Source organism: Canis lupus, chromosome 2 (genome assembly GCF_048164855.1).
Source record: "Canis lupus baileyi chromosome 2, mCanLup2.hap1, whole genome shotgun sequence".
In the NCBI taxonomy this organism is placed as follows: domain Eukaryota; kingdom Metazoa; phylum Chordata; class Mammalia; order Carnivora; family Canidae; genus Canis; species Canis lupus.
In genome coordinates, this window is record NC_132839.1 from 56990541 (window position 1) to 57006567 (window position 16027).

Genomic DNA, 16027 nt, shown 5'->3' on the forward strand with positions numbered 1-16027 from the left:
AACTTTGGCAATCATATATGACTCCTGTTTTATTTTTTGTATGTATTTGCCTAGAGTATAAGTTTATATCTAAGACCTTTATTCTTCTAAATTAAGATTCTTTTAAAAACATTACAAAGCCATTATTACATCTAAAAGTGTTAACTTAATGTTAACATCTAAAAGTGTTACATCTAAAAGTGTTAACTTAACTTAATCCCTTAATGTTGTCAAACATCCAGTCTATGTTCATTTTTCTCAGATCATCTGATAAATATTATCTTATAGTTTACTTGCTCAGGTTAAATATGGTTTCCTTTAGTTCTTTGAGCATATTTAATATAGCTTATTTAAAACTTTGGTCTAAAATTCCAACTCTGGGCTTACTCAGAGATAGTTTCTCTTGGTTGCTTTTATTTTTCCTGCATACAAGCCATACTTTCTTGTTCTGTTGTAGGTCTTGTAACTTTTTGTTGAAAACTGGACATTTTAGATATAATGTTGCATATCTGGAAATCAACCCCCCCCCCAAAGACCAGAGTTTGTTGTTTGTTGCTCCTGTTTGTTTAGTGACTTCTTTTGAGCCAGTTTTGTAAAGTCATTGTCACCTGTAGCTTCTGAAATCTTTGCTCAGTTCATTTAGTGGTCAGCTAATGATTAGATAGAAACTTAAAATATCTAAAATCCCAAAGTCTTGCTGAGGGGTTCTGTGTGCATGTTGAGACACAGTTCAGCACTCAACTAGGAAGTTGATAACTCTGTTATAGCCTCCATTTCCTGCTTATTGCAAAGTCTCAAGGTCAGCCAGAGGTGAGAATTTGGGGCCTTCTCAGGTCTTTTCTGAGTATACACACAGCCCTCCATATATGTGTGGACTTCTAGATTCCCAGGGGTATATTGGAGCTTTTCAAAGTCCCCTGTGGACACCTCTATTCTCCAGCTTTTCCTTTTAAGCTATTTGGATAGCTCATTGTTTTCTTCAACTGTTATCTACCACTTTGGGCAGCCTCAATGTTAAACAGTTGCCTCTGATTGTTTTGGACAAGTGCCTCTCAGGAAAAGGCTGTTTGCACTGGGCAAGCTCCTAGATAGGTAAAATAAAGACAGCTTTGTAAGTGAAGTCTTCCAAGGAATCATCATTCAAGTTAAATAATGATAGTTGAAAATTGGGGTTTTGAAGGAGCTCCAACTATAATCTGCCCCTGTAGCATCTTCCAGGCGCTGATTTTCACAATGACTATGGGATGTTGGTTTTCAAGCATACAGCAGAAGCTGAGAATGGGGGATATGGGACTAGACAATTTAAAATGCCATAAAATTTGTTGTTCTTACCCAGTATTTTTCTTGAATAAATTCTGTCCAGATTGCTGCTTTGGAGATATGACTATTCAGGTCTTTTGCCCATTTTAAATTGTTTTTTTTTTGTTTATTTGTTTGTTTTTGCAATTGAGTTGCATGAGTTTGTTATAAAGTTTTGATATTAACCCCTTATCAGGTACATGGTTTGCAAATATATTTTCCCATTCCGTAGATTGCCTTTTCACTTTGTTGATGGCTTCTTTTGCTGTGAAAAAGCTTTTTAGTTTGATGTAGTCCCTTTTGTTCATATTTTATTTTGTTGCATGTGCTTTGTGTGTCAAATAAAACAATCATTACCAAGATGCATGTCAAGGAGCATGTAGTCCTGTGTTTTCTTCTAGGAGTCTCATGGTTTCAGATCTTACACTTGAGTCTTTAATCCATTTCAAGTTAATTTTTGTGAGTGGTGTAAAATATGGATCCAGTTTCATTCTTTTCAGTGTGAAAATCCAATTATTTTAGCATATTTATTAAAGAGACTGCCTTTTCTCCATTGAGTATTCTTTGCTCCCTTGTCAAATACTACTTGACTGTATGTACTTGGGTTTATTTCTGAGCTATTGATACTTCTCCATTGGTCTATTTTTTTGTTATGACATACCACACTGTTTTATTAAATAAGATTTATTTATTTGAGAGAGAGGGAGTAAGAGAGCATGGGGGGAGAGGCAGAGGGAGAGAGAATCTTAAGCAGACTCTCTGCTGAGCACAGAGCCCAGTGGGGACAGGAGCTTGATCTCATAATCCTGTGATCACTCCTGAGCTGAAACCAAGAGTTGGACACTCAGACGACTTTGCCACCCAGGTGCCCCAACATACCATAATGTTTTAGTAACTGCGTTTTTTAAAGTATAGCTTGAAAATAGGAAGTTTGATGCCTCCTGCTTTGTTCTTCCTTCTCAGAATTTCTTTGGCTATTTGGGGTCTCTTCTGGTTCCATGTAAATTTTAGGAATATTTTTTCCTACTTCTGTAAAAAATGCTAGTGGAATCTTAATAGGGATTGGATCAAATCTGTAGATGGCCTTTGGTAGTAATGACATTTTAACAATATTAATTCTTCCAATCTACGAACATAAGATACTCTTACTTTTATATGTATCTTCTTCCATTTCTTTCATTACTGTCTTGCAGTTTTCAGAGATTTTTCACTTCCTTAGTTAAATTTATTCCTAATATTATTTTTGATGCTATTGTAAATGGCATCAATTTCTTTATTTTTTTCCAGAAGATTTATTGTTGGTGTACAGAAATGCTGCTGATTTTTGTATGTTAATTGTATGTAAAATCTTTGGGATTTTTGATATGGGTGATTCATGAACAACAATGGGTTTGAACTGTATGGATCCACTTATATGTGGATTTTTATTTTTGATAAATACAGTCCAGTACTATAAATGTATTTTTCCTATGACTTTCTCGAAAACATTTTCTTTTCTTTAGCTTACTTTATTGTAAGAATACAATGTATAATGCTTATACAAAATATGTATTCATCAACTGTTTATGTTATATGTAAGGCTTCTGATCAATAGCAGGCTAGTGGCAGTTAAGTTTTAGGGGAAGTTATATGCAGATTTTTGATGGCATGAGTGGTTGATGCTCTTATGCATTGTTCAAGGGGCAATTTTATGCAAAATCATGTCATTTGTAGAGACAATTTTACTTCTTTTCAAATTCTGATACCTTTTATTTCTTTTTCTTGCTTTACTGCTCTATCTAGGACTTCCAGTACTGTGCTGAATAGGAGAGGTGAGAATGGGCATCTTTGTCTTGTTCCTGTTCTTAGAGGAAAAGCTTTCAACCTTTTACCATTGAGTATGATGCTAGCTGTGGGCTTGTCATATATTGCCTTTAATATGTTGCAGTATGTTCCTTCTATGCCTAATTTGCTAAGATGTTTTTTTTTATATATAATGAGTGGATGTTGAAGTTTGTCAAATGCTTTTTCTGTTTGTATTGAGATAATCATAGGATTCTTTTCTTTCATTTTATTAATGTGATGTAGCACATTGATTGATTTATGTATGTTGAACCATTCTTGTATCCTGTGAAATACAGGATTATGGTGAATGATCATTTTAATGTGCTACTGAGTTTGGCTTGCTGATATTTTTTTTGAGAATTTTTGCATCTATATTCATCAGGGATATTGGCCTGTAATTGATTTTTTCTTCTTGAAGTTTTACTTGACAGCCTGCAAATAATGGTATTTAAAAGTGTTTCTTTCTAACATATATTCCTATAAATTATTTATTTTCTAATTACATTGACTGGGATAAGGATCTCCAGAAAACTGTGGAAAAGATGGTGGTAATAATCCTTGTTTTATTACTATGATGCAAGTAATTCTGATGTTTCACCATTAAATCTGCTCATGGCTTTTGATTCTTTATCAAATTGAGGATATTTCTTTCTATTGTATCCCTAGCTTTAATAGGAATCTTATCATATGCTGAATTATATCAGACACATTTTTATATTCATTTAAATGATCATGATGTGCACCTTCTTTGATATGTTGATATAACCAGTTACATTAATAAGTTTTATGTTAAGTCAGTAATTCATTTTTAGGATATATTCTGTTTGCTCATGATGTATAATCCTTATGATAGAATTCTGGAATTAATTTGCTTTATTTTATTTATTGTTTTTATACATCCATAGTCATAATTAAGATGTGGTTCATGTGTTTATTTTTGTGCGATGTTTGGTTTGAGTATCTGAATTATTTTAGTTACATTACCAAGGACCTTTCAGTCTTCTTTTTATGCACTTACCTGTTTACTTGAGGTTTTGCAAACTCTCCCAGTAAAACTTTTGGGCCCTGGTCATTTGTTTTCACTTTCTATCTTTTTTTTTTTTTTGTAAAAAATGTTTTTAGCTTTTTAATACTGCATTTGAAAAGTAACTCATCACTACATTGTCACTATACAAAACTAAAAATATAGAACTATGTTCTTCTTCACTCATTCCTGGAACTTTCATTTCTTTCCCTAGAGGTAACCAGTGTCAAAGGCTTGGTGAAAACTCTTCCATGAATTTAAAAAATTAAAAAATTAAAATTGCAGTCTGTTATTTACTAACATGCACTTGCACAGTGCTATGCATTTTCATATTATGTGTATACACTGTTATTGTATGCATTTACACACAATATGATGTATTATATATTGTATATATTGCTATAGATAACATAAATGAAAATGCAATACTTAAACACATGTACTTCACAATGAGTTTATACCTCATGCATTTTTAATGTGGTAAAATATACATAACATACAGTTTACCATGTTAATAATTTTTAAGTTCAGTAGCATTAAATACATTCACATTGGTATACAACCATTACCACAATCTGTCTCTAGCTTTTTTTGTCTTGTAAAACTGAAAGTCGATACCAACTAAACAAAAACTCTCCATTGTCTCCTACCTCTATCACTGTTCTACTTTGTGTCTCTGTGAACTTTACTACTCATACAAATGGAATTATACAGTATTTATCCTTTTGTGATGGACTTATTTCACTTAGCATAACATCTTCATGGTTCGTCCATGTTACATAGCATGTGTCAGAATTGTCCTTTTTTAAGGCTTAATAATATTCCATTGTATGTATGTACCACATAATAGCTTTCCACTCCTCTGTTGATGGACACTTGGGTTGCTTCCACCTTTTGACTATTGTAAATAATGCTTTGAACACGGGTGTACAAATATCTGTTTGAATCCCTGCTTTCAATTCTTTTGGGTATAAACTCAGATGTGGAATTGATGAATCATATGGTAATTCTGTATATAATATTTTGAGAAACTGTTTTCCATAGTGGCTGAACAATTTTATATATTCTCACCAGTGGTTCACAGCATTCCAATTTTTCCTCATTCTGAGGATTATTTTCTGTTTTTTTTTTTTAATAATGGCCAGCCTAATGGATGTGAAATAGGATCTCATTATTATGTTTTTGATTTGCATTTCCCTGAAGACTAGTGATGTTCAGAATGTTTTTATGCACTTATTGACCATTTGTATATTCTGTTTAGAGAAATGTCTGTTCAAGTCCTTTGCCCATTTTTACTTTGGATCATTTGTTGTTATTGTTGAGTTGTACAAGTTCTTTATATGTTCTGGATATTCACCCTTTATCTGATATGTGATTTGTAAATATTTTCTCCCATTCCATAGGTTGCTTTTTTACTCTGCTGAGTATCCTATGATGCACAAAAGTTTGTGATGTAGTCTAGTTTATTTATTTTTTTCACTTGTTGCCTGTGCTTTTGGTGTTATATCCAAGAAATAATTGCCTATATATATTATCTTTTAACTTCCTTTTTTATTCATCAGTACATATGTTAGCTTTCTTTCCACATCAAGTCCTATAGTTTATTATCATTATATAAACTAGTATATCACTAGTAAAGTATTTTATCACTAGTAAAGTATTTCTTTTTTTTTTTTTTAAAGATTTTATTTATTTATTCATGAGAATACACAGAGAGGAGAGAGAGAGGCAGAGACACAGGCAGAGGGAGAAGCAGGCTTCACGCAGGGAGCCCGACATGGGATTCGATCCTGGGTCTCCAGGATCAGGCCCTGGGCTGCAGGCGGCGCTAAACCGCTGAGCCACCAGGGCTGCCCTAAAGTATTTCTTAATATAGGTAGATCATTGTTTCATCTCTCCCACAATGATGGACATTTAAATAGTGTTCATTGTCTTGTTTTGTTTATTGCATGTATGTATGTTAGGAACAAACAGAAAATATGGAAAGAATTATTATCCATGTGTTAGAAGTGATGATCTCTGTGTAGCAAGATTAGAAAGTTTTATTTTCTCTTCTTGCTTATTTGCATTTTAAAATTTTCAATAGTAAACAGATATTTTCATCTAATAAAAACTTACAGATAAGTCAGCAAACAGTAACATCCTTTGATCCAACAATTTCACCCAAGAATTTATCCAAAAAAATTGTTCTCTATAAGTTAAACAAACAAAAACATCTACTTGATGTAATCCATATTATGATAATATGCTAATACCATTTAGAAACAGGCTTAATGTTCAAATCAAGGACTACTTGAGTAAAATTCTATATATGAGCCTTGACTAGTTAGTAAATAGGTTAGACTTTGTGAGCCATGTTGTCTTGGTTACAACTACTCAACTCTACCTTCATGTAGGGTAAAGCAGCCTTAAGTGAATGGGTGTTGCCAGACTCATCCTGAGGGACCTACTTTGACCCACCCCCATCAAAGCAGGTGGATGAGGGATTAAGGCAGATGAGGTGGTAGGCCAGCGCATTCATTTTAAACTTTTCTTTAATGTTTTATTTTAATGCATTAAAATGAAATTATGAGTAGTATGAATATGCCTTATAAACAGTAGGTGCTTTCCAGAGATTTCTTGACTGTAAGATGGAAGTGTAGTTAAAAAGCCCTTTACAAATGCCTCCGGTTTTGATTGACTTACTTATCTTGATAGGCCTTTTGTGCACAAGTTTTACATTTGCCTTGCGTTCTTTCCTAGGGGAAGAAAATGTAATTGCTGTTCCTCTGGGAAGTCGAAGTGTAAGAATTACAGTGAAAGGACCAGCACATCTTTGTAAGTACAATTTAATCCTAACATATTTTTAATTTCTGATAGTTTATTTAGCCAAAAAAAAAAAAGCCCTTTCTTTGTGTTAATGAGTAGATAGAAAAATATCTCAAGGATTTTGCTGACCACTCTGAAATCATCTGTATCACTAGGGAATGATCAATACCTTGAACTTTTCTATTCTCATGCCCCAGTGTTTGGAAATAAATCAGTTCAGGATTAACCTCCTCATGGGAGAGGAAATCAGGTTGTATGGGAAATAAACTATCTTTATGTGGAGAGCAGAATAGGGTTCAAGAGTTTTCTAGAGATTTCAAAAGTGTGGGACAAAAGAAATTTTTTTTGAAACACCAAACCATATCAGTGATTATAGCTGAAAAGTATAAGCTTTGTTGCCAGCACATCACAACTTCAGGCGCAGGGGCAGCAAAAAGAAATACTGTTTTCCCAGAATATTGAGTTTGAAATGATAGAAGACTGCCACTATATTGTTTCTTTGGCCAAAGTCAGATGGCATCTCTTCTTTGTTTTTGGTCTCTTAGGACCTAATAGAACAGGAAATAACAGAGTTTGTCTGCTTCTTTCCCAAGGTCTTCTTGTGGCCAGAGACAGGACTTTCTTAGTCTCTTTCAGGGGAGAATGCGTCTCTGCCAAGACTGGCTCCCTGGCCTTGAGGAAGCTTACTGAGTTCAGCCGTCTCTTTCCATAAAAGTACAAAACAATACTTATAACTATTTTAAAGCTATACAAATCAAGGTCCACTGGATAAAAGTGCTACATAGTTTGCCTTTTATTTTTTCCTGAGCCATCATCCTAGATTTTTGACTCATACAATTTTCTCTGGGCAACAAACATCTTGTGTTTTTGGTAAATTTTAAGTGTGTGTGTGTGTGTGTGCATGCATGAGCATGTATGTGTGTGTGTATTTGCATATGTTGAATTCAGTAGTAATATTCCAACTAGAAATATTCTTTAAGAAAAGTCTATGTCGGGAACCCTGGGTGGCGCAGCGGTTTAGCGCCTGCCTTTGGCCCAGGGCGCGATCCTGGAGACCCGGGATTGAATCCCACGTCGGGCTCCCGGTGCATGGAGCCTGCTTCTCCCTCTGCCTATGTCTCTGCCAATCTCTCTCTCTCTCTCTGTGTGTGACTATCATAAATGAATAAAAATTTTTAAAAAATTAAATAAAAGTCTATGTCAAAATGTTTAAGTAAAAATGTTTAAGATCACCAACAATGTAGATAAAAATCTTTTTTAAAAAAGATTTTATTTATTTATTCATGAGAGACAGAGAGAGAGAGAGAGGCAGAGGCAGAGACAGAGGCAGAGGGAGAGGGAGAAGCAGGCTCCATGCAGGGAGCCTGATCCCAGAAAACCAGGATCACACCCTGAGCTGAAGGCAGACACTCAACTGCTGAGCCACCCAGGCACCCCAGTAGATTAAAATCTTGAAAAAAAACAAGAAATTCTGTAATATATTATTATTGCAACTAGAAAAGCAAGAGAAAATCTTGCTTCCAATATCCAAAGATATTGGAGCTATAAGGGTGAATGACTGTTTGAAAGTCTTTTTTTTTTTAACCCTTAACTTTATTTTATCAATTATGATTAAAAGGGTGTGACCAACTTTTTTTAACTAAAATACTAAAATCTTTACAATCCTAAAATGGTCACTGTATTCAAGGGTTTCTTAGTAAGGAAACATCAAAATATTTTCTAAGCTTTTTAAAATGGCTTAAAGCCTATAGCTCTTGATGAGAGTAAATCTTCATCCTTGTAAATGTGAACTGTATTTTTGAAAAGAGGTAAAAGGTTATTCAGGTCCAAATTTTGTGAATCATTTGAAGGATTGTATTGGAATATACAGTTTGGGATTCAGAAGTACAAGGTGATGAATATTAATAGTAGAGTTACTCATAATAACCATGAAGTAAAAATAATCCAAATGTCCATCAGCTGATGGATGGATAAATAAAATGTGGCATATGTAGAATATTATTTAGCTATAACAGAGAATGAAGCCCTGACACATGCTACCACATGGATGGTCCTTGAAAACGCACAGCTGAGTGAAAGAAGCCAGTTGCAAAAGGCCACATATGATTCCATTTATATAAAATGTCCAGAATAAGCTAATCTATGGCGACAGAAGGTGGATTGGTGGTTGTCTGGGGCTGGGGGATGTCGGGTTGATGGGGACATGAGGGCATGACTGCTAGTGGGTATAGAGTTTCTTTTGGGGATGACAAAAATATTCTAAACTTAGATCATGGTGATGTTTTCACAACTCTGTGAATATACTGAAATCGTTAAACTATGTTATAAATGGGTGAATTTCATGGCATGTGAATTTTATGGCATATCAAAGGGATGTTTAAAAAATATTCAGTGACTGGACCTAATTTTCTCATGATGCTAACGGCAATTCCCAAAACTTCAGCTCCAAAAATAGGTTTGTAAGTTGCAAAACCAGAATAAGTAGACAGTAAACAGAATAAGCAAAGATGAATACTTGGAGGCAGAATATTCATTTACATGCAAATATGTTCTGGCATATTAAACATAACTTTAGATTTCAAAACTGGCACTGCTCCAAGAACAAGGCTCAGAAACATTCCCATTTCTCCAAAGGTGACAGAACCATTGCTTGGAATATTTCTCCTCTAAACCATCTTGCAGTTGGCTCTGGGAGGGTTTCTGAAAGTCACCCTTCTCTGCTGATGAATAGAACTGGCTTCACTTACAAAGGATTTACAAAGGATTAGTTAACATTTCTGAACACCTAAATATAGAAGTGGTTTTATTTTCTTGATTTATACAACTGTTTTCTTAATTTTTTATTTGAAACAAAGATATATTCTTGAAATAAAGGTTACTTTGCTGTAATAAATCATTTTTAAGGTCTGTATTAATTACAACCCTCCAAAAGTCTATATCATGAAGAACTGGGAATACCCAACAATGGTAAGATCACTTTCTGGAATGGCTGTCTTATCTGTTTGCCTAGAGTTGTTTAGATCCTCAATTTCCAGTCCTGTCACACACCTAGACCCAGCATTATCCCAACTACATAGTTCCAAATTTCTCTAAAACTTCAAAAATGGAAGCAATAAGAAGATTCCTGCAAAAGAGATTTTATTGTAGCAAAACTTCAGCATTAAATGTGTTTCACTAACAGTAGACTTGAGAAGCCAAGACGCCAAGACGCCATACACTGAAAACCTCCATTATTGATAGGAAGAATCATTTATGTTGTTGTTGTTTTGTCCTCTAAAGTCCTGTTGATGATCATACATTGACATATACAGCTGACCCTTGAACAATGTGGGGGTTAGGGGCACCAACTGCTATACAGTGGAGAATATGTGTAACACTTTGGACTCCCCCCAGAACTTAACTGCTAACAGCCTGCTATTGAGCAGAAGGCCTGCTGACAACATAAGCAGTTGACACATTTTTTATATTATTTGTATTAGATATAGTATTCTTACAATAAAGTAAGCTAGAGAGAAGGGAATCTGATTAAGTCATAAGGAAGAGAAAATACATTTACAGTACTGGACTGTTTTAGGAAGGAAGGATATCCCTGTATCTGTGCATCTGCAGAGTTCAAATCCATGTTGTTCGAAGGGTCAACTCTAAAAACATAAACATAGATGCATAATGACCAAAGGACACGGATGTTGGATGATGTGCCCATGTGCTGTAAAATACCACACTCTAAGCCTAAGTTGGTGTATTTATAACTGACTTACCTGTGCTGAACATTCCTTACATTTACCTAACAATACTTTTATGGCCTTAGAATGTAAGGAGACCTTTTGGGGATGGTGAGCAGGAGGCTGTCTCTTTTGAAGGAAGCCTGGACTGGTACTTCTCTATACACACCCTTCCCTCTAGAAGCAGCAAAAGCTTTCATCATCTTTAAAGATGGGATGGACCAAAATATTTAAAGGCACCATTATAGACTTGAGTTGTGAAGATTTGGGAGATTTAGGAGGATTCTGACTTCTGATTCTACTTTTATCTGGTCGAGGCCATATACTATGTCTTTCTTGACCGTACTCTGCGACCCCCCCACCATTTACCATTTTAAGGCTGAAGAGGGGAAAGAAATTGGCAGTGGACAGCAGAGATGAAGGGCCATACCGTCTGCTTCCCACAGTGATGGGTATTTTAATAGACTTTTTGGGGGCTCCACCCAGCATGAGGTCTCTTGCTGCAGAACCACAGAGGGGAAAGGGAAAGCTCTGAGAGTTCAAGGACCGTATGTGTGTAAGTCTCATGAGCCATGAATTCTATATTAGCATGACATAGGGCTGCAGTCAAATACAGTGGAATGCTAGAAATTAACAAAACTTAAAATGTGTATTTATAAGTCAGTGCATCATCTGTATTGTTGGTTTTTACAAACCCTTATTCTGTTATTTATTTTAAGAGGCATAGTCACTAAGGGGAGGCAGATTTGCCATCAGCAAAAATGACAACTTTTGAAAAACTACATTGACCTCCATCTCACCTGGGGATCCATCACAGTTACTTTGTCAATGCAATGATCAAAGTCGTTTGTATCAATGAACTCTACCCTCATAAGATCACTTCCCCTGTCTTTATTCGCCCATTTCTTGACTCAGTTAGAGGTCAGAGCACCTGCCTTCTACCTTCTATGTAAGCAAATGGTGTTTGTGACCTTTAGAGCTGGAAGCCTTTTGAAAGAATTGCAGTGAAGACATTTTATCATAAGCATATGGTTCAATGGAGGAAAAGAGTGGCTTGGATAATTCACATGCACTTGACAACTGACTTTGCTGCTTGAGTTCTCACGTCCTTGCCATTAAAGGTCTTGGATGCTGTCCAATGGAATAGACTTGACACCAAAAGACAAAACACCAGGACCAGACTAACAGAAATGCTGGCCTTTGGTTTTAGAGGGTAGCTGTCCTACTAATCTTCCCTTCCTCCCTGATTCTCCAGATTCTAATACCACTGCTGTCTGCAGCCCGACAGCACTCGGACGCTGGGGTCCAGAAGGCTAGCACCGTGCTGAAGCCATCACTACCCCAGCACAGCACATCATTTGAACTTAGTCAACTCATTTCAGGCTGAACCTCCATCTAGAAGCTTGGTGTTTTACAGGCCTTCCACGAGGATGGATTTTGTCCAGCTTCACTCTGTGTTGCGATATTGCCGGAATGCTCACTCTATCTCCTCCTCTACTTTAGAGGGATAATCCACTCAGAGTAGGGCCTTCTTACCATCTCTAGCTTCCCACCTCATTTTTACTGACAGCTCACTTTATAACACTCAGTTTTATATCTTCATTGGAACTAGGAAATGAATTTAATCTCACACTTTCCAAAAACCTACTGCGGTCATGGAGATCAGGGCCAACGTGGTTGGGGTTTTGTGTGCCTGAGAGTAGCCAGCAGTATTCTTCGACCGCTAATGACTCCTGCAGATCAAGAAGCTCATGTCCAGCCTTTGAATTTTCCCAGCAAAGTTCCCAGCCTGCCTGTCAGGCATAATCAGGGATGTCTCCTAATGCCTGTTATACAGTCTGTCTAGGGAGCTTGGATTCCTGCAGATGCTCCAGGGGCAGAGGCAAATCAAAGGAAAATAGCCAAGCACAGCCGCATGCAGATTGCAGCCCCCAGGGCCAAATGGTTTTGTTATGTTTTATCCCCTTTCCTAGGGTTCGGGTTCTGTTGTGTCCTTTGTTCAAGGTGGTCAAAGAACCACTGAATATCTGCAAATCAAGTGTAGGTTTCAGAACAGAAGAGGACCTGCGAGTTTGTCTGCTCTGACTCCACATTTTAGAAATGAGGCAGTGAAAACCCAAGGCTTAGAGATAGAGTTGGGGTCAGAAATTGCAGATGCCCCAGCCCCTAGCTGTGCCTTCTTTTTTTTAATTGACAAAAATTGCCCCTCTCAACCTCAGACCAGGTCCACCAAGTATAGTGATATTTTTTTTTTTTTTTTTTAATTTATTTATGATAGTCATACAGAGAGAGAGGGAGAGAGAGGCAGAGACATAGGCAGAGGGAGAAGCAGGCTCCATGCACCGGGAGCCTGACGTGGGATTCGATCCTGGGTCTCCAGGATCGCGCCCTGGGCCAAAGGCAGGCGCCAAACCGCTGTGCCACCCAGGGATCCCATATAGTGATATTTATCAAATGAAAGGTGGTAAAAAGGGGAGGAATGAAAAATCATTTAAATAAAGTAGAAATGCTATTTTGGTCCAACTGTTGACATTTTTCTGTAGGAGTTCTAAAAGCCCTTCTGTTCATATAAAGTTTATGTGAAGAGGTAACATGCAGGACAGAGATCTTTGTGGTGATGTAACAGTTCTGTATCTCGGTCATGGTGATGTGTGATAGAAGACGGCATAGGAATGCACACCTTGCCCCGATGTCAATTTCCTGCTGTTGATGTTATACTCTAGTGACATAAGATGTAACCATACCTCTGGGTAAAACTGGATAAACAGTGCATAGGACCTCTGCTATTTCGGCAACTTCCTGCTAAACTATGATTATTTCAATACGAAAAATTTATGTTTTTAAAAAAAGAAGTTCAAAATTCATGGCAGTTTTGTCTAAATAAAAGACCATGCTTAAGATCTTCTCGGTTAGATGAAATGAGTAACCTGTACAGTAACCTGTAGCGGTATTATGAAAAAGTATGAAGAAAGAGACATTTTCTCTTTCCCCTTATTGTAGAAATGGCTCCAAAGAGTTGAATAGACCTAATTGGACCTAACCAATTTTTAGTTGTGGACAACTAAAAGGCTTACATATGTATTCCACTGATCTGAGTCAACGTAAACTAAGTGAATATACTGGTATTGTGTTGATATCATATGCTGATATTTGTGATGAATTATATTTTGAAATAGAATACTTTGAAGGCAGTTCTCTCACTTAAATTCTCTTTTTAAATTTTAGTTATTGAATCAAAAACACTTCAAGGAAGCAAAAGAGAACACAGCTTTAACAGCCCGGGAGTTTTTGTCATAGAAAATACCACAGTTGAATTTCAGAAGGGCTCAGAAAGGCAGACTTTTAAGATTCCAGGACCTCTGATGGCTGATTTCATCTTCAAGGTAGGATGGGACTCTTCGTCAGTGCCTTGCATCTGAAGCTCAGCACATCTTGAATTTTTAAAAAATTGAGTTTGTTCAGCAGGACGTCATCAGTAATTATTTCTGTGCAGAGCATGTACCATTAATTTCTCCATCGTGGCAGTGGATTCCTAAAAATCGTTCATCTCTCTCTCCAGTGTCTGCTCCTTAACCCCACTAGTTAAGAAACAAACTTCACTTTTATAGGGGTGAGCTTGCTTTTGCATTTGTAGATTCCCATTGTATTCACTTGTAAACCTTTAGATGGTGAAAATGGTCCCTCGTTAAATGCTCCACGTCTGAAACGGGTGCTGTGCCACTGTGCATGCTCTCTCTCTCCTTGCAGAGGACAGCAGAGAAGACAGAGGCTCGTCCTTTCCTTCCTTCCTCATTTCCTCAGTTGTGTCTCATTACACGTGCTTGTCGGGCATGGTCATAAGGGACTCCTCTAAGAAGTCTTCTTGAGCATAACCATGGGCCTGTGTCCCTCTCTGGGTGAATCAGGGTGCATCCTTCTTCACTCAGAGGATACAAAAGGTACTGGGCAATATATTTCTAAGGTGACACAGTGTGATACTTCTGATAAAATTCAAAATACCTGATACATGAAAAAAGGAAAGGGTGTTTCAGTGGGTGGTTTTGTCCCATCCCTTTTTGGAGACCCATTCTGAATGGAAATGGAGGAAAACAAGTAGCCCTGATCGCCAGGACTTGCTTTACCTATACACAGACCCAGTGCCTTCAAAAAGAACTGTGTGTTCCGTATATTAACTTGTCAAAGAATGTTTCTGATTGAAGACACATGTCCCGTGCTCCACGTTCTGCCTACGGTGGGACGAGCCAAGTGTTGAGGGCACAGTGTTGTTGCTTTGAAATTTTGAGTTTTAAATGGTCAACATTTAAAAATCAAGGATTGTAACATAAAAATGCCAGGCTTCCCTCCCTGCCCCCCACTCCTCTTTAAAAATGGGAAGATCTGACTACTAGCTTACACTTGTTTGTAGCAATAGTTGGCGGCAGCTGGATACCAGTGGCTTTCCCATCAGGGCACACTGTTTCATTTGCCTTCGTCCACACTGCTCCCTGTTGTGTTCCCAGCATTGAAGGCACAAGTGCCAGTTCATAGTTGGAGAGAGTGTCGTTCACATTACCTGCCATGCATAGACGCTTATGTGACTTCTGTGTCAGACCCTTAAAGCATCAACCCAGTGTTGTTCTTGGACAATAGCATTGTAAAAGGCTTTTGGGAAGCCATAACTGTAATCCGTCTTTCCTTCTGTTCTCTCATTGTTAGGCATATGTTCTGTACTTGTTTTGCTCTCTTAGGGTTTTCCCATTTGGTTTCCAAGTAATAAAACACACACACACACACACACACACACACACACATGCATACATGCACACAGGCACCTTATATTTTTTTCTTGTCCTCTTTTCATTTCTCCTTAGACAACCTGAGTTCTTCTCAAGTCAACTTGGAGATCTCTGCATAGGAGCTATTAATAAAATGATGGACTGGGAGGAATAGCCACAAAGATGACCATTTCAAGATATTGTTTGGTTGCAGTATCAGCATGGAAAGCATATTGTTTATTGATACCATACATAAAAACACACATACACATAAACTGTGTATTTCTGTAGGTGTGTGTGTGTATACATTTTTTAAGATTTGAGAGGATATATCCCAAACTGAAAACACAATGCTTCTTTTTATAGGGGATAGGTGCTATGGGGAGTGATCTTGGCTTAGATCATTTAGAATACTCCAATACTTAAAACAATTCTTAAAGAGAAGAATACAATCACATATCACTTGCATAATTAAAAATTATTTTACACCTTCTTGTCTAAATTACATGTCCACTTCTTACTAGAATACATTTCAGTAGCACCTTGTTCAAGTCCAAATTAGTGTTGTTTTCTTCTCCACTCTGGGTTCTGTTTTCCTCAGATTTTATAAACAATTC

General features: G+C 36.9%; 1 protein-coding gene across 3 annotated transcripts in view; it reads left to right on the forward strand.

Moving 5' to 3' along the window:
* The window catches only part of ADAMTSL3 (ADAMTS like 3), a 338402-nt gene that overhangs the window by 169216 nt on the left and 153159 nt on the right, over positions 1-16027 (forward strand). For all 3 annotated transcript variants that reach the window (XM_072801596.1, XM_072801608.1, XM_072801605.1), the window contains exons 8-9: positions 6869-6943; positions 13882-14039. In XM_072801596.1, the coding sequence (XP_072657697.1) occupies positions 6869-6943; positions 13882-14039 (233 nt within the window). The remainder of the gene's footprint in view (positions 1-6868; positions 6944-13881; positions 14040-16027) is intronic.